General features: G+C 34.7%; 2 protein-coding genes across 2 annotated transcripts in view; both read right to left on the reverse strand.

Moving 5' to 3' along the window:
* Window positions 1–14815, reverse strand: part of LOC141389415 (facilitated trehalose transporter Tret1-2 homolog) — a 67924-nt gene extending 53109 nt beyond the window's left edge. Inside the window, exon 1 of the mRNA XM_073960870.1 lies at window positions 14525–14815. Coding sequence (XP_073816971.1) covers window positions 14525–14551 — 27 coding nt within the window. The 5' untranslated portion in view covers window positions 14552–14815. The remainder of the gene's footprint in view (window positions 1–14524) is intronic.
* On the reverse strand, window positions 138–22429 carry LOC141389417 (uncharacterized). The gene is made up of 4 exons (XM_073960873.1): window positions 21126–22429; window positions 20849–21062; window positions 20586–20785; window positions 138–264 (listed from the first exon to the last, which is right to left on the reverse strand). Exons 1-3 carry the CDS (start codon window positions 21284–21286, stop codon window positions 20612–20614), a joined length of 549 nt encoding a protein of 182 aa, XP_073816974.1. The 5' UTR covers window positions 21287–22429; the 3' UTR covers window positions 138–264; window positions 20586–20611.
* Window positions 22430–22552: the final 123 nt, after the last annotated feature.

The following is a 22552-nucleotide window of genomic DNA, read 5'->3' on the forward strand; positions in this document are numbered from 1 at the left end:
TATGAACAGTTGCGCAGTGTAAATGCCGTACTCGGCCATCGCCATCCATCGCAGCAGAAGCAGATCGCCAGCTGTTAAAATTCGAACGATACAGCCGCTTCAATTTAATTGATGACACTATGTGTCCTGCATGTGTCTTGGGATCGCACGACACGCTATATAACCAGCTAACCCCACTTACAGGACTCCTGATTCTTTACGGACGTAGCCAGTCAAGGTTGCAGAATTATTGAATCTGGACACTGACGTCCCAAAAACAGATGACTGAAAAAGATATACGAACGAAATATTATCGTTGCTACAACAACAAGAATAAGGAAACTTGAACGATATGAAATTCTAGGAAGTGCACTCGTATCATCTATCGCACACACTTCTGACTCCAACAGCTTCAACATCGACTCTTTCTTATGAATAAATGCAACATTTAATAACAGAAGCTAGTGCTGATGGACTCCATACGTGTGTACATATGCTTTACATTGTTCTGATTTACAAGATTAATCTTTACGAAAAAATCATTAGAAGAAATGTTTAAAGAACAATACTTACAAAATAAAAAAAAAAAAAACAAGTGAGCCTGGACGGGCCGACACCACTACGCCTGTGCATCTACCCCGACATCTACTTGATACTGATTGAAAGTTTTGATAGTCTTCTTGATTAGCATTTTACATGTCTTTAATACACCAAATATAAGCAGAGGTATTTCGTGGGTGTCATGCTCAAGTGTTCCATAAGCCATTTTTGACATTTTGAGATAAAGGTAACTTAGAAAGTTTTGAAACATGCTCTTTTAAATTTTTTAGTCGGTTTTTCTCTATCTCTTATAGATTCTGAGATATTCAGATGCCAATATGTTCCATATCCGCCTTGCGACACCGAAAAAATTATCGTTTTGTTCCATATCCATAAAGCCTGGCGTATGGAACAAAAGAACTTTGAACTTTTTAGTTCCATATCCATGTCGTTTGGCTTATGGAACAAAAAGAGACAAAAACGAATTGGAATAAAAAATTGCCCAATTTTTCTAGTTGCGAATAATGTGGCGTATGGAACAAATTTTATTAAAGGACTTGGTTTAAAAACTGAAGAATAAAGGGTTGGGTACATAAGCTGCCTCGCCTGCTTACCTTGCTTGCTTCTGATAAAAGAATAAAAAAGAAAAGGGCAACCCAGTCCGAAATTTGCTCGGCCTTCTTTAGGGCGAAACCTATAGCTCTGCGTGTTGCGTGTGCGTTCAAAATTACAAAAACAAAATACATGTATTTCAAATTGAAAAAAAAAAAACAACAAATACATGTATTTTGTTGTTGTATTTTTGAACGCACACGCAACATGCAGAGCTATAGGTTTCGCCCTTATTCTTTTATTTTTAATTTGTCAGAAATGAAGTAGGAAAGCAAGGCAACCAGGCGAGGCAGCTTATGTACCCAGGCCTTAAAAGTTTTTAAATCTAAATATTTTTAAATATTGTACTGTTATATGAAACTAAATTTATTTTCGCTTAATTTCAACGCCTCCTTCTAGCACAAAACATATAAGATAAACTAAACAAAAAAATCGCCATTCTTCAAAGTGACTAGTGGCAACCCCTTAAATTAAAGTAAAGGAAACATTTGACAATAGTATCTAATGTATTTCTTTCTCATACCACTGTTTTATTTAACCCCCTGAATTTCCGGTTCTCAGTAGCACTTCACGTAAGGGAGGTGGAACACAATTGACAAAAAGTTGGTTTGGTGAAATGTGACATAACGTGGTCCATGTGAAGCAAACTGCCAAAAAAAACACGAAAAAAGAACCCATGGGACAAATCAGCAACTTTTTGCAATTGTAAAAATTGGTCATAACTTCTAGACTATAACAGATATCTGACTAAAATCTACTTCTGATATATTCTTTGAGTTTAGTTAATTAGAATTGTGCTCTTAAAGTATTGAATTTTTGCACCACTTTTAGACTGTATAGACTCAAACATTAACTTGAGTTTTTCTCGAATCAGGCAAATGGCGTATGGAACACTTAAGCATGACACCGACGATTTGTCATTAAAGTAAAGACTTCAAAATATTAAAATTGTGGTAGCTTGGCGCCTTTTGCAATAACTCTGACACATTTTGTATTAGTTTAAAGCTCAGATGGTTTAGTTTAATTACACTATGTAACACTGAAAATGCAAACAACTTCTAATGGGCATTTTCCGAAAGTACATACGGAGACTACAAAAACCCTAATTGGGTTTTGTGTTGTTAGATCGGTTTTGGATTTTATAGCCTCATCTAAACCGGGCTAAAAATACCCTTTTTCTATTGATCGGGGTTTAACTCAGAAAATAATAAGAATTTTACTTCGCAGTCTTCAGCAATATTATAGCCCTAAAGTAGAGGAACCTAGGTGTCAACCAGAAGAACAAGGAAAAACTGCATCTAGCGATCAAATATATCGAAATTTACATAATTTCTGGAATTAACGTCAATAGCAACTAAACTATTGGGAGTTGAACCAAGTATGCTTTTGCAAAAATTTTTCAAACAATGTGCTCAGCAATTCTTCAGAATATTCTGAAACTCTAAAATACTTATTTCATGTTGTTTAGGCTGTATTTCATATCATACCTTCTACAACACATATTTCAAACAATGTTCTCACAGGCTGTTTATTTTCATATTTGGAATTTCAATCCATTGTTTATATGTATATTTACCAAATTTCCTCTGAAAAATGTGCTAGAAATAGCTTGATAAGGCATTTAATTAGAATGGAATATTCTGAAGAGTTGCGAACTACATTCCAGCGGATATTTCTCTCAAAGTAAATTTAGCGAAAAATGTGACAGTTTTGGAGATATGGTGCGAAATATACGAAATAAAGGATTTTTTAGATATATTATCCATTTTGAGGCAACAAATGCAGTTTTTTGAGATGAATTTTGCTCCAAATATTTTCTTCATGCTCTTATCTACAAGTTTGTGTCAGAGGTTTAAACAAGATTCGTATTGGTTTCAGAGATATTGCTTCGATTTGCTCTAAAAAGTCAATATTTGGCCATAAAATCTAAACCCGATCTAATAACACAACACCCAAATAGGGGTTTTATCGATTGGTTCTGTACTTTCATAAAATCCGCAGCAGAAGTTGTTTGCACAAAATTACATTGAAAATGTTACACAGTGTTATCAAGAAATATCTGACATGGAAATAAAATGCCATAAATTGGGAATTGGGATATTCCAGCGTCTGTAGATGCAGTGATATTCGCATAGGATAAAACGATTAATGTGCTCCACATAAGTTTTTTGTCCATTCCGACCCCTGAATATTATCCGACCATCACCAAAATCAATAGGCCTCTTCCTCTATGGTACTCCAATTAAGCCTCACCCTCGTAACGATCCGAACAAAATTGCGACCTGTAGCGTGATTAAAAAAGTGGAAAAATGTGACGTATTTCCGACTATTGCGATATCTCCGTTTTTTGGCCACCTACGCCCACCAACTTTGCATCATTATAAATGGAATTTTCTACTTTCATAGTCACGCTTTGCTTTTAGGAGATACCTAATCAGAGCTGCGATATTCGTCATTATAATTAAACTCGAAAAATTGAAAAGTTGGGTTTCATTAGCGATTATTGCGATATATTCCCTGTTTGACCACCTACGAAAACATACTTTACATTCATAGAAAGGTGATATTTTCTACTTTCATTGTCAGATTTTTCTTTTGGTATACCCCTTATAGACGCAGAGATATTTGCTTTGAAATAAAATGTTGACTTTTTCTCTAAATAAGTTTTTTTGCCCGTTCCGACCTCTGAATATTATCCTACCATAACCAAAATCATAGTTCCTCTTCCCCTGCGGGACCCCCATTATCCAACAAAATTTCGTGATAATCCGATCAAATTTGCGACCTGTAGCGTGATTTCGAAAAACATAAAGTAGTGGTATGTACGAGTATTTCCAACTATTGCGATATCTCCATTATTTGGCTACCTACCCTTTTTGCATGGGATGGGATTTTCTACTTTCATAGTCAGGCTTTGCTTTTGAAAAGTCCCCAACCGAAGCTGTAATATTCGTCATTATAATTAAAATCGCAAAAATGAAAATTTAGGTTTTATTTGCGAATATGGTGATATCTTCGTTTTTTGACCACCCACGACAACCTACTTTACATGGTTTGAAAATTTGTACTTTCATTAGCAGGTTTTTCTCTTGGTATATTTCTTATAGAAGCTGAGATACTCGCTTTGGAAAAAAAACATTGACTTTTTTCCAAATAAGTTTTTTGGCCATTCCGACCCCTAAATATTATCAGATTATCAAAAATAGTATACTTCTTCCCCTCCGGAACCTCCATCAACATCCAAAATTTCGTGACGATCCGATCAAAATTGCAACCTGTAGCGTGATTACAAAGATTAGATAGACAGACGGACCGACGGACATAAATAGCCAGATCGACTCAGCTCGTCGAGACATTCATTTTGGTCTACGACCATTATTTCGATTTGTTACAAACTTTTTGGCCAAAACCCTTCCCACATAGTGGTGTAGGGTATAAAAACAACAACTCACCAAATTTGCTTCTTCAATCTCTTTAAGAGGAAACCAGTATTTTTCGAATTATGTACAGCATTCATAATTTAGACAAATCTCAACATTGGAAACGCTTTTTGAACCCTATTCCTAATATATATGAATTAATTTTTCTGTGTAGTGCAACTACATCCCGTTGTTGGATTTTACACCGCGGTGGCTTTTCATCATAACATTAAATTCCATTGGAACAAATTAACATTATAATCAGCAAAGTTATCATATATCTTTGGTATGCTTGTCCTTATCTTTGTTCGGGATGTGCGCACAGATAAATCTTATGTTGAAGCACTAAGCTTTTATGGGATTGTTTTATTCAGGGATGTGAATGTGGGGAAGAAATGCTAACCAGAAATCCACAGCCGGACTCGTATCTACTTCCATGACATTTGTAATACAGAACATCACACAGATAACAGATTTGTCAGGATATGAGATGTTCATATTTCGTAGTAAGATATCACAAAAGTTGAGTGTTTTATTAACCTAACCAAACGTCCAACCAAATTATAATTCATACACGTGAGTCTATTCATATTTAACTATGACAATTAAATTACCGGTACAAACTCACTTAGAATTTGTTTTTCACATCTTCAAACAATTGTAAATATTTTATAAAAATCTATCTAAAAATATCGATCTGTAGTGTCACAAGTTTTCCAATAAAAGTAAACAAAAAATTAAAGCAAAAAAATGTGAAATATTATTATTGTCATCAGTTCAGTCATCTGCCTGATTTGTTTTCTTTTTTTGCCTAATTAGGAAGAAAAGTCGACGCAAGCTGCCACCGGTCAGTACACCGCTGGTGATGTTGATGATAATAATATTTGCAAATAACAAAATGCAATATAACATACAAACAAACATATGTATGTACAAATAGTTATTGCAGTTTTTCTGTAAGCACTGAGGGTATGACAAGTTCTACGTCATAAAACTAAAAAATTGATATTTACAAAACCATAAATAGTTACAATAATTGTTATGGTTAATTTGATTTAAATCTTTAGTTTGGTATTAGAATTGAACGAATTTACTGAAGTAATAACTACACCATTTCCATTGGTAACACAGATTTCAAGTTATGTTTTATGTATGTACTAGCAAAGTGTCCGCTACTTCGTACGTGGAAAGGATTAAAAACCAATAAACAATATTTAATATTAAAATGGTGACCAATGAAAATGTTGTACTATTTTTTAATTGATATTTATTTTTTTGTAAGTATTATTCTTACCACCTTAGTTCTATATTCACAAAAAAAAAAAAAAAAACAAAAAAAAAAATAGCCGTATCTCACCCCTACACATCAACAGCGAGCCACATTTTTGAAAAATATTAATTAAGGGCTTGCTGCCCTCGGGAGGTAAAAGTATTCTTGTAAAAAATTGTCACCTAGGTCTACATTCCCAAATAAATGTACTAAAACGTTCAGAATAAAGAAAGAATTTTGTTGAACAGATAGAAACCTTCTTCGCGTTAACATAAAACCAATGCACTGTGGTTCCGCCCGTGGACAAAATTCGAAAAATTTATGGTGACAAATTTGATTGCGATTAAAAGAGATATTCTCTAAACACATTAAATTTTTAATATCCAATATTATTTTTGCCAATTTACAGCGGTAATGTCAAGTTAAGTCGACGAAGTTAAGATTTGTATGCGGTGCCTTAAAAACGAAAAATAAATACGCAAAGTATTCGTAGCTTATGAGTGAAATTTTAAAAAAATGGAGAGGTAAATGTACAATTTCCAAACTGACACTTATAGTTTATAGCATTGACTATGTTTTTTCGAAAATACATATTGAAAATTCGTTTTCTAACTTCCTTAAAAATAAATTCTTTGTAAATGACTTTTTGTGCTATTTTTAATATCATTACTATAAATTTATGTTGAGTTTTACTAATGTTGGCACCGTAAGGGCAAGCCCATATTTTTGTTAGAATACAGGGGAAAGTCTCTATTTTCCGATAAAACAAGATCCAGCTGCCCCAGCTGCCACCCTGTAAGTTATTCCCCTTATATGACGCCTGTAAAATCGCCAACATTCCGAAAATCGGGAGGTACGTTTATATGGGAGCTATACCTAAACGTGTACCATTTTTTGCACGGAGGTATGGTGTTCCCTCAGAACTCAAAATGCAAAATTACAGCCAAATCGGTTGCAACATTTGGCTAAAATCGTCAAAATACCGATTATCGGGAGGAGCGTTTATATGGGAGCTATACCTTAACGGGGACCTATATTGAACATTTTTTTGCACAAAGGTATGGTGTTCCCTCCGATGTTAAAATACAAAATTACAGCCAACTCGGTTAGAAAATTTGGCTAAAATCGTCAAAATACCGAATATCGGGAGGTGCGTTTATATGGGAGCTATACCTAAACGTGAACCTACATTCATTAAAATTGTTTTTCTCTCTTTTGGGCTCGTTATAAAACTATGTTTAAAATTTCGAGGCGGTAGCTCGATTATAACTATTTTTGGCACTCCTTTCCATACAAATGGGACCACTGTGCAATGGTACAATACCAGACCAAAACAAAGGACCCTATCTCAAATTTTACAGCTTTAGTCCTACATATTCGCCCGATACCTATGGTATTACATTTATAAACATCTCATACATTTTAAGTGGCAATTTTCATAACAATTCCGATCTAATCCTAACAGTTCATTCAATATCAGTGCTTCAATGTTTAGTACATCTAAAACACTTATGGTATCCCAGCAAAATAAATTGGAAGTAGTGCAATGTGGACTAGTTCTGTCACGGCATGTTTTGATGCAGTTCAACCGGAGTCGTGAAAAAGACACTCCAGTCCTCACATTTTAACCGCATTTGGATGCAATCCAAAGAATCACATCCACTTGTCACATTTTAACAACATCCGGATGCAGTTCAGCGGAGTCGTGAAAAGGCACTCCAATTCCCCACAATTTAACAGCATCCGGATGCAGTCCAAACGGAGTCGTGAAAAAGGCACTCCATTCGCTACATTTTATTAGCAGTTGTTAGAGATCCCTACATGTACATAAATCAGTTTGTACATCTCTACAGGCAGCGGAATAGATTTTCCAAAAAGAGATAAGCGTGTTAACATTTCCAAACATTTGTTAATGCAAAATAAAAAATATTTAATTTGTGAACATTTTCCGGTAACTCACGAGGAGAAAATTTCCGAATGGAGTGCTGTTGGAGTACATGTCGAAATCATAACTGGTGATGGGAAGACAATCCATTTAGCAGATGAAGCAAAAACAGTTCAGCTTGGATTAAATGGAGAGAAGAGGAAACACGCATGTTTGCGATTGAATTCAATGGAGAATTTTCATAATTTGTGTTAATGTAATAAAGTTCTTAATATTTTTGTTTTACACAAATAATGCATTTTATTTGTTCTGGCATATTTTGTAATGGCTTGCACAATTTCCGCAGAATGCCTGTATCAAAACACGTGCTTTGGACTGCCTCCTATTCTACCCCAAAGGGTTAGTTAAAATGCAATGCCAAAGGGTCAGTTAAAATGCGGTGCCAAAGTTTCAGTTAAAATGCGGTGCCAAAGGTTCAGTTAAAATGCAATGCCAAAGGGTCAGTTAAAATGCGGTGCAATGGAGTGCCTCTTTCCGTAGTCACGCTCTTGTAAAAATCATGAGTGAAAATGCATAATTTGATGCACTTCCAGATCACTTGTACATATCATTTAACTGCCTCTTTGGAGGCAAACTTTTTGCTGGGATGTTATTACTCTTTGGCACTGTACGTACATTAGTAGACTTATTTCGAGTTAACTTCTAACTTTATTCCAACAATCAAGGTAAATTTTTGTACCATTTAGTAGCCTTATTACAGGTACTTCATTTCAAATTTCAGAATTTGTACGCGTTAACTCTTTATGTTATCGATTATGCAATACCAAAATGGTACAAAATTTAGTACTTTTCGTATACCTGGATATAAGCTTCAACAAATTTAATTTAATATGCCAACAGTGATTCTCATTTCCAGCTCTACCTGTTCCTCCAAAACCAATTATAGTACTTTACATATACATAAATACATAAGTAGGAATTTCTGAAACCTACACCAAATATTTTAAAATTCCAGCTAACCCCTTTACACAAAAACAAATTGTACCAAATTCTGCACCACTTAGTACTTGTCATAGTATGTATTTCCAAAGTCATCTTCAAATCTTAACTCCACACACAAGCAGTGACTCCAAGAAAAAATGTTAGAATTCCAGCTTGTGAATAACACCCGATATCCAATTTAGAACGATTTAGTACTTTTCGTATATTTATAAAGCACGTATAAAGCACCTCCATATACACGCAGAAAAATATATTTTAGAAATATGTTTGGATCCAAACAAATATTTGTTTGGGACTGGTTGCAAACAAATATATGTTTGGATCCAAACACAATTTGTTTGTGTCCAAATAAATATATGTTTGCAACATTTTGTAACATATCTCAATTATATTTGTTTGGGTACCAACATATCTTTTATGTTAGAACATATTTTTTATGGGTGGAGAAAGGATTTTTGTCAAAGGGAATAATAACAGGGCTCTCGCGGCTGCGGAATGCTGTTTTATAATAAAGAGCTGTGTATATGGTGTAATAGAATGCGCTGAAGCGAATATGGGAGTGTAAAAAAGTATGTTTTTTGGTGGTGTGTGTGCGCCCAAACACGTGTGTTTCGTGCTTTGTTGTTGTTAACCAACGTAGCAAGCGAAGAGGAAAAGAAAAAATGGTGTGAATTATGTTGTTATTTTTCTTCAGTTTTCTAAATACAATCGTTGAGACGGTAAAGTGAGTGAATAAATCAGTGTTTTGTGTTTTATCAAAGAAATTTTGGTTTTTAGTAAATTAAATTCCCAATACATTTTATAATTGGGAATTTTATAATTGAATCAAAAAGATGCATGGACATATTTAATTGGACAAGGAAGAAATCGCATTTAATATTGGTAATTACCTCAATATATTTTTCATATACATACATATGTATATTTGAAATATGGGCGTACCTATTTATTACATTATATAATCATTTGATTCCAGATGCCGATTTCCCCCTGATGATTTAAACTTTGAGGAAAATATGTTTTATTTTACAACTAAGGAGAAGCGTTCAACGATGTTTCTATATATATTTTTTTAAGTGTGACTTTCTATAAATTATTTCATTCCGTATTTGGGCCAAACCTACTATAACTCTGCGTGTTGTATTTCAAATTGAAATACATTTATTTTGTTTTTGTATTTTTGAACGCACACGCAACACGCAGAGCTATAAGTTTGGCCCTTTCTTTTATTAAAGTCTGTTATGTATTTCTTTGGAATTTTGTATGTACCTATGTGTCTATTGTTGCTTTTGTGTGTGGTATTTCTAAGCATTTCAATAAACCACCACCATTTATAAATTGCTATGTTCCAGAACCTGCAAGAAGCTACTATTTTTTACTACGATAACATTTTTTCCTTTATGTTATCGGAAAAAATAGTAAAGATTAGTAGATTCTTGCAGTTCTGGAACAGACCAAATGTGTGTATATGTGAGAGATAGCCAGTGAGCGCTTACTGAGAGCAAGTGAGCATACATTTCAATGTGATACATTGAAATTTACGCTCCCTTGCTCTGAGTAAGCGCCCACTGGTACATGTGTTTTTTTTGTGGCTTTTGTATTAATATTACGGTTTGTATTAATATTACGTCTACACAAATATTTGTTTGCACTCAAATATAAATTTGTTTGCAGGACCCAAACATATGTTATGTTTGGGAATGGTTGCAAACAAATATATGTTTGCTGCAAAATATGTTTGGGACATATGTTGGAAAGGCCTTTTTTACTCCATGTATGTACCAACGCTCACCCTGGCTCTAATAACAAATACATACGTATATCTACAAACACATATCTCAACACTAAACTGACATTAATACCAAATAATAACAGTAGTATTAATTCCAAATCTCAGGACTCCAGCTCTATCCGTTCGTCCAATAACAAATTGTACCAAACTTAGTACCATTAAGTACTCTTCCTATTCATAAGTGCGATTTTCCAAAACTACCTCCATGTCTCACTCCTACATTCCATCAACATGTACTTTTCATAAGTACACATTTCCAAAACCACCTCAACTTTCCGTTCCCATAAGTACGAACTACTTCAATCCTACACTCCAACAGAAATCTTCGGGTGTGTTCGTAGACACTTCACCTCTCACTTCACGCCTCAATCATTTTTTTCACCTCATTTACTCATATTTTTTGTGAATATCTAAGATTCATTTGTGTATTTAAAATGAAGAGTACACCCTAGTAAATGGGATAAACAAAATGCTTGAGGCGTGAAGTGAGAGGTGAAGTGTGTCTCAGAACATTCCCGCTTAATTCCACATCTCAGGATTCCAGCTCTATCCGTTCACCCAAATACCCATTGTACCAAATTTAGTACAATTTAGTACTTTTCGTATTTCTAATTTCCAAAACTACCTTAGTCCTACATTACAACACAAATCTCAATTCCAAATTTCAGGATTCCAGCTCTATCCGTTCACCCAAATCCAAATTGTACTAAATTTAGTACTTTTCGTACACTCATACTTCGAATTTCTAAAAACCCTTTGGTACATCATTCTTACTCTTTATCAGTGACCCTCAGTCCAAATTTTAGGATTCCAGCTCTATCCGTTCACCCAAATCCCTATTGTACCAAATTTAGTGTCATTTAGTACTTTTCGTACACATAAGTGCGAATTTTCAAAACTACTCCCATATCTCAATCCTACGTTCCTACAGTGATCCTAATTCAAAATGTCAGGATTCCAACTCTATCCGTTCGCCCAAATCCAAATTCTACAAAATTTAGTACCATTCAGTACTTTTCGCACAAATGAGTACACATTTCCAGAACCATCTCCTTGTATCAACCCAAAAGTTACAGAATAGGCTCACTGCACAGTGGATCCACCCATTGGACAAAACTAAAAAAATGAATGTCAAAATTTTGGTACAACATCCCGCAACTCTGACAGCTATGACATGGACCTTTTTAAAAATATATTAGTTTTAGTTTCATTCGAACGCGATCTTTTAAAGAATAGCTTCAAAAGTCGGAACATTTGAATAATATATTTCGTTGTGGGTACAACCTATATTTTAAGTGCAAGTAAATATATTCAAAATATCGCGAAACTAATAGGTATAGCAAAATATTATAGTGGGGTTTGAAGGAGGAGGTAATAGCTTAGTTTTCATTAAAAAAATAGTGTTTTAGCATGTTGTGGAATTCTAGTTAGCTGCATATTTTAGATTATTTTGTAATGCCAATTCGATCATATACTTAAATTTGACCTAAGGTTTTAGTCATGATGCCCACCAGTGCCCACCTCGGGAATAATTTTTCAAAGTCGGTCATAAGTTTAAGATTATTCAGTATTAAAGTCAGTTGCCATCTAGTGCCAGACTATAAATGGTGGGTCGCTGACTAAAGCTGCCCTAGAATAGGGTCTCTATGGATATACTAGCGTGTAACTCTGTTATCTGACCACGTACATTAACATAATTGGCATCAGTGGCAAGATGAAGAAATCTTCTTTCTAAATTTGTTTTACTTTGGCGGTACGTGCCTTCCAGGAAGAACGCTATAAGATTTATATTAAAAATGTTACCAATTTTCTGACAAGAATGTTGATTTTTTTAAATCCGCTAAATTGGTTGGATTTTATGTTGTTTAGGAGATTGTTTTGTTTCCCCAAGCCTATTCTTTCATCATAAGATAATTGGGACCTTTGTTCATGTCATTTAGTATTAAAAGCATAAAACAATTCTTACCGTATACCCCCTCCAGAGGGGAAAGGGGGGAGAATGTCACGCTCGTTGTTTCTTAAAACACTCTTCGCAGCAGCACAAAGTTGTAACCGCCGCATTGGCTTGATTTTTACACTCTAAATATTTTTGGCCACTTTCTCCATACAAGTGGATCCACTGTGCACTGGTTACTTTCAAGTTAATGTTACCAAGGCACATTTATATAAGGTAGATGCATGAATTACAATAACTAACAAATTTACAAAACCAACAATGTTGTTATTGAACATTTAATGTCAACGAAAATATTGAATAAGGGTCGTTCCATGGCAGAACTACCAGGTAGTGGTATCACACCAGCTGATCGAATATGAAAAGTCATATCCCTTTATAAAAAAATTATTTTTGTTGTAATTTCTACAACAACATAAAGGAAGTTTTGACACAACATATTCAAAATTTTACGATGCCACTACCGGGGTAATTGTGTCATGGATCTTTCTTAAAATTTTCTCAGAAAAAACATAAATACATTTTGAAAATCCTCTAAAATAGAACAAATTTGAAACAGAATGTAAATATAAAGCATTCAGAACTGTCATAGGTAATTTTCATTACATGTTTATGATAAAAAGAAGTATTTTATGATAGCAAATTTCGTAGTTTCAAATTTTATGAGTAGACCCTATTACATTTTGAAAACCAAATTTACAAAAAACGTTAAAGTACATCAGATTTCCACTTCTACTTATATAAAGGTGCCTTAAAATGCACGATATCTCTTGAACGGGCAACCAATTTGGTCCAAACTTTGGATCTCCTAATATTTTGTCTAAATTTAGTTTATCTCGGCCCGTATCGATCCTCACCTTAGGGTACCTCCCCCACAAAAGTTCAACATTTGTGTCTAAGTGCAGTTTAGGGTCCGTTCGTTCCTTTAGAAATGTATACCGATGCTGTTTGTTGTGGTCCTGTTCACCGCGATATTATATTTTCGTGGACAAGTCCATACTTCCTGGCATACTGGTCCAAAAGTTATAGGATGACCCACTGAAATGACTGAAGTGTTCCAAAATAGAAAAATTCAGATTCAAATTCGGCAAAGCCGACTGATACTTTTTTACTTGTTAATATTAATTTTAATTAATTTCTCGTTGAAGTGGAGCCTAATGTCTGATGATTTTTGCAAGTTAAAAACGAAAGCCGAAGATTCGAACCCATACAACCACCACTATGTGACATGTTTCGCCTTTGGCAGAGGCTCATCAGACATATCGTCGAGCGGCTTCGCTATTATCTAACTTTTCCTCTTTCAAATGCAATTTGTTTTTACGACGATGGATATTTGTCCATTCATTGTGTGGCTTCCATGACAAACACTTAGCGTAGCCTTTGGAAGTTAAGTCATATAGCTCGATTAATTAAATTTATAAAAAAATCTCACAAATAATGGCCTTCGCCCAAAAAAGGCAAAAACTTAAAAATAACAAATATAAAGTCGGGACATTGAAAACGCAAAATTATGATTGAAAAATACTAATAAAAGTTGGCAACACTGTTGGCTATCGGTAGGACTTAGCGACAATCTTATTTTGGTTGCTAACTTATCGACAAATTTCGTTAATTAGCGAAATTATAACCATTTTAATTTTAACGATTTTTGTCGGTAACCAAAAAATTGCTTTAGAGAATCCCACTACAGGAGTTTGGTAGTAATTCAATCATTTTAGAGAAACAGGCCATTAACCATATTCAAAACCAAACGTGGTTGGTAAGATGCCTAGCTGAATACAAAATTTCAAATCATTATCACAAGGTTTAGATGGACAAAAGAGAAGTCGATTAGTCTAGGGTCATTATTTCAGTGTGTTTCAAACTATTGGTCCAAAAACGGAGTTTTTAAAAATCTGTTCTTAGTTCAGCTTATGGAATGAACGTTCTATATAGGATAAGCCATGTAAGTGTAAGTCTGTTCGACCTTTTTGTTTTTTATTACGTTTATCTCAAATATTTTCTTTTACTTTAGTTTTACTTCAATAATCACATAACTAGGGATTTGCCTTGTAATAGTCCACATTAATACCTTTTCAGGATCAGTAACAGCCACCATTTCGTAAATTTTCGTTCTGTCTATTCCGTCACTATTTTAAAATTAATAATATTCACACATTTAAATAGTTCATTCACTACTTGATCAAGTTTTAACGTGGTTTATTTATTTTTAATATTTTCAAGTAATATTTTTTTCAAATTTTCTAAATTCACTGCTTTCCAGACGATAGTCACAACTCAACTAAAACACTTCTTAAGGAAAATGCCTCCAAAAAGCCGGCTAAAATCAACAATCAACAGTTACTTCTGCATTGGGATAAGAAGGGAGATATATGAAACGCGGCTAATATGAAAATGTCCAACCAATACAGGCTAAGAGCAACGTAAAAACACGTAAAGACGCCACAGCTTATCCAACCCAACCCCATTCAATGTACGCACACAATTATACTTTAAAATGAGATTTAGTAGGAGAATAGCTAGCGTATGGTAAATGGCAATAGCAATAACTGACTGACAGACTTACTTAGTTAGCGGTTGTAATCAGTAGATATGTAACGATTATCAATGAGATACTGTAGATGACACATTTTAAACGGCAACAGGTCATTGAATCATTACTTTATAAAAAAAATATATTTTTTAAATATTAACTGGATCTCTTTCAGGCTTTATAAGCAGTACGAGTATCCTAAATCATCATATTACTCTAAGAAATACTCCAGCACTGACATCTCTGTACTTAGCAACATGTTTCTCTTTGTTCTTACCAACAATTTAAAAATATTTTGTTGTAATAAACAATTGGTCTGTTCCTTTACTTTTGAAAATGGTAAAACCGGCAAAAGTAGTAAAAGTTGTAAACTGCTCCCATATGAATTGTATGGTGTCTGAAGTAAAGGAACGGTTTTCGAGTAAAAAGTGGTAAAACTTGAAGATTCTTGCACGTAAAGGAACAGACCTAATGTGTGTTAATTCCATAATTTTACAATTGTGCCAACAATTAAACATTTTTAATCGATTTAGATTTTGAAATCTATGTAAAATGTGATAATTTAATCTTAATTGCCCGACATAGATTTCCAAAAGGCCTAGTTCTTTTGATAAGGAAATATTGGTTAATTGAATTATGGCCTATCGATTAATTTGACATTTGCTACTGAAAGCGTACATACAAACATAAACGCAAACTCTTAATTGCATGATACCCACAACACTAATTTTTTTGGGGCATTTAAATTGGAAGACAAAAAACAAATTTTCACGTGAACATTGTATGCTCAATTCTGAAAATTTTATAATAAATAAGAATCTATTTACCCTCAGCCATTGGTATAATAAAATGAAATATAATAAAATAAAATAAAATAATTAGTCTGTGCCCTGAGCCGATTAAACACCTAAACACCTCGATAACACCTTAACTCTTATCCACAATTTACTACAGGATTCAGCAACTTTTTATACCCTCAACATTTATGCTAACGAGGGTACAGTGTCGGCCAAAACTAAAGCAACCCCTCGAACATTTTTATACCCTCCACCATATGGAGGGTATAATTAAATTTGTCATTCCGTTCACGCCTTCAAAAACCCCCCATAGAACGGTACCTCCCGATATTCGGTATTTTAAAGGTTTTAGCTTCATTACCCCACCAAAATGGCAGAAATTTGGTATTTAGTTATCGTTGGGTGTAGAGAACTTTTTACCTGAAATTTGTTGGTATAGGTTCACGCCTTCATATAGCCCCCATAGAACAGTACCTCCCGATATTCGGTATTTTGAAGGTTTAAGCTTCTGTATCCCTCCAAAATGGTTGAAAATTGGTAATTCGTCTTCGTTGAGGATATAAAAAATCGTTCTACCTGAAATTTGTTGGTATTGGTCCACGCCTTCATATAACCCCCATAGAACGGTACCTCCCGATTTTCGTAATTCTGAAGGTTGTGACGTCAATATCCCATCGAAAGAAATTTGTTATTTAGTTTTCCATGGGGTTATAAAATATTCTAGCTATTCCGTGGGTTCCTTCATCCCCATAGAAGCGTACCTCTTGATTTTCGGTATTTTGAAGCCTTTACCGAAATATCGGAAATTTGGTATTTAGTCTTCATTGAGTCTAAAAATTTTCTGCCAGAAATATTAAGGTATAGATGGACGTTTTGATATAGCCCCCATGGAACGGTACCTGCCGAATTTCGGTATTTTGAATGTCAGCCACATAGTTTTACCGAACTTGCTGAAATTTGGTATTTAGTCTTCTTCGTAAACGAAAGGAAACTAATTGTTCCATTTTACTTCAATACAACTCGTGGTGGAGGGTATAGCAAGTTCGACCTGGCCGAACTTAACGCCGTTCTTACTTGTTTTAAATGATAATTATACCCTCAGCATTTATGCTAACGAGGGTATATACACTTTCATACGGGCAAAATGTGCCTCGAAATAATGGTTTTAGACCGCAAGTATGTTGGGACGAAATGTGTTTCAGACAATTTTGAGTTGATTTAACCAGGTCCGTCCATTTGTTTGTCTGGCTGGATTGAACGGATGAGGTTCTAATATGGACTCAATTGGTTCACTCCTTTAGGTACCTCCCACACAAAATTTGGGAAAAGTTCAGTTTAGGACCTGCTCTCGACTCGCTTTAATTTTTGTTGTAGCAACTTGTATTCACTGCCCCCCATACAACGGTACAAGTTTAATTAGGGGCAAGTCTATACTTCCTGAGAAAATAGTCTAAAAGGTGCAAAAAACCCCTATGACACCGTGTGTACTGGTTGGAGCGCAAGGTAACTCTCGAACGGATCTGACGATTTGGTACCAAATTTGGCTTTCGTAATATTTTGTTCAAACTTTGTTTATGTTCGAAGATAAGCCATATCGGTTCACTCCTCCAGGTACCTCCCCCACAAAAATTCAAAAGTGTTCGGAAAAATTGTGCGCACGATAACTCTTGACGGGAGTGACCGATTCCATACTTTACTTTACACTTCCTAATATATCTACCAAGTTGCTTCAACAACTTTCATTCGCTGCCTCAATTAGGACGGTAACAGTTTTTCAGAGGGTGGTCCATACCTCTTCAGAAAACAGCCCGAAAAGTATAAAAAACCTCTATAGCCCCATATGTAGTGGCTGGAGATGTTTTGTCCAAACTTACTTTCAGTTCAATGATGGCCAATACCGGTCCACAAATTCTGGGGCAACCAATTTGGCCCAAACTTTGGATCTCCTAATATTTTGTCAAAAGTGCAGCTTATGGTCTGTTCGAAGATCATTTGGAAATGTATACCGATGCTGTTCGTTGCGGTCCTGTTTACAGCGATATTGTTTTTCGGGGACAAGTCCATGCTTTCTAGCATACTGGTCCAAAAGTTATCGATGACCCACTGAAATGACTAATGGGAGCGATATCTAACTAAAAAATATGACTCCCAAAATCAGATCCATTTCCATAATGGAATATGTCGGTCCATTCTTCAAGTACCTCCTCCGCAACACTTTTGTACTTTAATCCTAATCCACATTTTTGTCGGTAAGTTCAAGTCCGTAAATCCGTTGATGAAAGTTTCAATTCACATAGGCTGAGTGTATATCTTTGTCGGCAAAGCCGACTGATACTTTTTTACTTGCTCCCTTTGTGTTCACTTTTGGTTATAATTCCCGCAGAGAATTGCTAATATAGGTCCAAGTTTTCGCTACGGAAAGATTTTCAGTATTTCGAAGATATTAGCCTAATAAAAATATCGTCAACAATATGGATTTTGGAAATATATACTTTTGAGGGAAGTCTCCCCTGTCCCTTCTGGGATGTTTGTGGAACAATTATTATACGTTTCGTGGGAGAACCTCCTTGCAGAAAGTGGTCAAAATAGATCCACGTTTGAATACAGGCATTGCATTCGCAAATATGACGAATGGAGATATACAATATTTATGTGGTGGAGGATATAAAAAGCTCAGTCCAAACATAACGGTTTTCTTCTTCTTTAAGGTACCTATCCAGATATCACACACTGACTTCCCATTAAAGAAGTTTTGTATTATTTTTGCCTATTAAGTATTCAGTTGAAAACATTTTTGACAACGAGGGCTGATTCCGATAGGAATCACCAATTGTTAATTAATTGAAATAAATAAATTAAATAATAATAAATAAATTGTTAATTAATTGAAATAAATACCTCCAAAAAGAACAGTAACACGAATCCGCAAGTGCAGATTAGACTCGTATCGAATATTTTCAATCAACAATTATCTACTGCCCCTTTTTTCAAAACATATTTGTATATCTAGCTATTAGGTTTGTCCTTGTACTTTCTCAGTAAATATTACTCAGTAACTTCTTTTTAGAGAGTAAGGCATTGTATACTCTTTCAAAGGAAAAAATTAAAAAAGTAAAAAGACATCATTCAGTACAAAAAATTAAATATTTTAAATACCACAACAATTTCCATGTGTATACATACATTTTGCAAAGACATAAATACAACTAAGACTAGACAAAATGCATGCAACAAAAAAATGTTTACGAAACTTTGTATAGAAACATTACCCTTAACAGGTTGCAGTTAATTCAAAATCGCAACCAAGGAGGAACATTTCATGTAATGGTATCAGAAACGAAATTTATGAATTCAAGGATCTATTCAAGAATAATTCTATGTCAATTGGATCGGTAAATTCGGTTAAATACGTAAAAATGTATAAAAGAAAAAAATGTTATATCACCATATCGTGATATAACATTATGTTAAATTCAAAAGCCATTCACTGAAGAATGATAGCAAACAAAATGTCTTATCTTGTTGTATTTATGTCTTTGCATTTTGTTCTTCCATCGTGAAAAATTGAAAGTAATGCGAAACAAACGTTCTAAATAGGCAAATATGATATTTGATTATTTTAAAAATTTTTCAACAAATTAAAATTTTTGACAACTCCTAAAGCTACAAAATGTTACTGAACAAAATTCCTTAAGTAAACATTATAAATTCTCAGTAACAAAAATTTCAAAACAATTCTCTCAATTCATTCTCATTTACTGAACATTTGTGTAAAAAAACAACTTGAATATTTTTCTGGGTGCCACCGTGTTGCAATGGTATGCACGCCTTGCACGCAGAAGGTCGGGGGTTCGATTCCCCAACCAGGCAACATCAAACATTTTTCAACGGTGGCATAATACCCCTCAGTAATGTTGGCGACATTTCCTGAGTATTTCAGCCTTCAAAAACTTCTCCACAAGTGGTGTCTCCACTAGTGGTGTTCTGACTCGGCGATAAACTGTAGGTCCCATATCATTGAGCTAAATATGAATCGGGGTGCACTCATTAATATGAGAGAAGTCTCCCTTGTCCCGTATGGGATGTTGTGGAACAATGTTGTGTTTGTTGAATATTTTTCTAGTCAACTTTTATAGCACAGTGTCATTTATCAACATTTTCCGAAAATGTTGCTATGTCTCAAGGCCAAAACTGCCTGAAGGATTGTTCCAATGCTGCTTTTGCGATGTACTAGAGTGTTCATAATTATTGTCCTGGCTACAATTTTTGTATTAGTGAAAATCTCAATGGTTTAGCTGTTATATGCCAAAATATCCAAACAACGTGGATAAAAAACTTCAAGTCAAAATCGGGAGGCTCGATTTTCACCGTAGTGTACTTGTTTGCTGAGTACAATCCCAGGAATAAGAAACGCGACGCATCCCTTAAGGTTTTCAAATCTTCCGGCCTAATGTACATACATACTTGTATGTATTTAACTGAATACATATTGTATACTAACCCCCTGTTTTTGTAACTAACTTTTGTTCGTTCGTCTATATTCGTAATAATTCAGGCATCCATAGCTCAGCCCCTAGATGACTTACGTACCTAATTTTTCGTAGACGCGTTCCATATATAGTTAAGAATTCCCCTTTTAAAAATCAGAGCTCTACATTGGCCCTAATGCGAGTAAATCGATCTACAAAATTTGACAATTCGTGTGAGAAGAATAAAAAATTTTACAAAAACAGGGGGTAAGAGAACAACAGCGTGAACGCTGGAAATTTTCCTAAGGTAAAATTCTTAAAATATTTAAATACCTTTATGAATATGAATAAAATAATTCTTAATTTTGTATTGTCTCATTCGAACTATTATTTTCCAGTTGTCCCTGATATGCATCATCACAATGGTAGGCGGTTATTAAGCCACTACATTTCTGCAAGCCCGAAACAAATGTTGGTGAAATTATTTTTTCCAGAAATTCAAGTATGTAATACGTAATGTGATCAGTGTGCAGCTGTAGGAGAAAAAGAAAAATCTGCAATATTCCCAGTGACTTTTATACAAAACTTTCTTTTACCTTAACATCATCGTAGGTAACACCAAACATTCTGTGACGTTGACTTATATCCGTCATTAAAACATTGGTATATATCGAATTATCCAGACCTTCCTCTATTAGACTGCCATAAGTTTGCAAAAGTTCTTGAGGATGTTGATGCAAACGATTCATGTTGAATTTACCCTCTCGATTGCGGAATCTCTCCAGCATTTGTTCGTGTTCTTGAAAGAATCTGTTTATATTTAAGGCGAGACCATAACATCATACAATGAAATTGTGTGTTTTGTGGACTTACTGCATAAAAATTTGTTTGGAATGATAGGCAAATCGTTGCTTAATAAGCCTCCAACCATTGCGTAAAGATGAAATTTCTGTTGGGCTAAAACCAATTTCATTGGGTATAGTTTGATTGTCTCGCGAAGGCAATGGTTTTGGATATACAATGTGAAATGACATGGAATTTTGTTTTTTCAACGAAAAATTTTAAATTTGATTTAAGTTTTTTTTAGTTTTAACCAAGGCCTTGGTTTTAACACAAAATATTAATTTTTGAGCGAATTCAACTAGCCATGGTTTCCGATGTACATAAACTTCTGATGCGGTTAACAACACGTGGAATATTCGTGTGGCATATGGAGTTACGTTTAGAAAGTATTATGTATTCTCGGTTCCATCTCACTGGTCGGGGTGCGATGGTATAAACACTGCCTTGCAGGTTTTGATTTGCAGGCCAAAAAACATCACATTCTTAATGATGGCATAAAATACTCCTCAGCGTAATATAGGCTACATTTCCTTAGTATTTCAACCATGTAAAACTTATCTAGATGTGGTATCTAAGCGAAAATGTGAAGGAGGTCTTCCCCCGTTCTTTTGGCGATGTTTGTGGTAACATATGTATGTATGTATGTATTAATTACAAAGCTAATTTGAACTGTCGATAGCTAACCATATCGCGTTCGAAGTGTGAAAAATGTGTAGGATGCTGCCGCTATTGAAGGCAGACAAGGACTCCAAGAAAGGGGAATCGTGCAAACCAACTTCAACTTTGTCGACCTTAGCAAAGACTCTCTAGGCTTTACTCCTCCCCAGCGTCGGAAATGGCTATCCTATTGCCGTTTATTAACATGGATTTCGTAAGCTAGCACGACAAGTGATCTGCAAGCCATCTCTCTGATTTGATTTTCGACACTTTTTCAAATGTGAGAATCCGAAGCACTTTTGGATCTCGCGTTCTTTACAACGCCCAGTTGGTATCACGCATGCAATGAGGGGACAATTGACTCTCTCCTATGACATCCCAATGTTAAATTCGCCAGTCTAAAGCAGATAGGAAGGTAACTAGTAAACAATCTGGGTCTACTGGGTTCTTTCCCATTTGTTATACAATTAGTGTAATAGATGATGTAATCTTGTAAAGCCATATGAGATTTGTGAGGACACCAAGCTGATACATTTTGTCCATTAATGACCACAAAACTTATTGATATATATTTTTTGATAAACATTTATTAGGTACAACTAAAAGATATAAGGAAAAAAAAGGCTCAAACAATAAAATTCTTTAATAATATCTCCAGAGATGATTTGTTGACAAAATCCACATACATTTCAAAGGGATTTAGACACAAAATCAATTACAAAATAAATCACTTAAACAAAAAAGAAAACTAGAGACGATATTCATTGATTTAATAATAGGTAGATTTTGGTAAAAATTTG

This window comes from Musca autumnalis, unplaced genomic scaffold (assembly GCF_047663935.1).
Source record: "Musca autumnalis isolate F117 unplaced genomic scaffold, ASM4766393v1 scaffold_1, whole genome shotgun sequence".
NCBI lineage: Eukaryota > Metazoa > Arthropoda > Insecta > Diptera > Muscidae > Musca > Musca autumnalis.

Coding starts and splice junctions, on each gene's coding strand:
- LOC141389417 (XM_073960873.1), bottom strand. CDS start 21,286: ATGTCATTTCACATTGTATATCCAAAACCATTGCCTTCGCGAGACAAT. Junction 21,063..21,125: donor TCCAAACAAATTTTTATGCA/GTAAGTCCACAA, acceptor AAATATAAACAG/ATTCTTTCAAGAACACGAAC. Junction 20,786..20,848: donor TTACCTACGATGATGTTAAG/GTAAAAGAAAGT, acceptor TTTCTCCTACAG/CTGCACACTGATCACATTAC.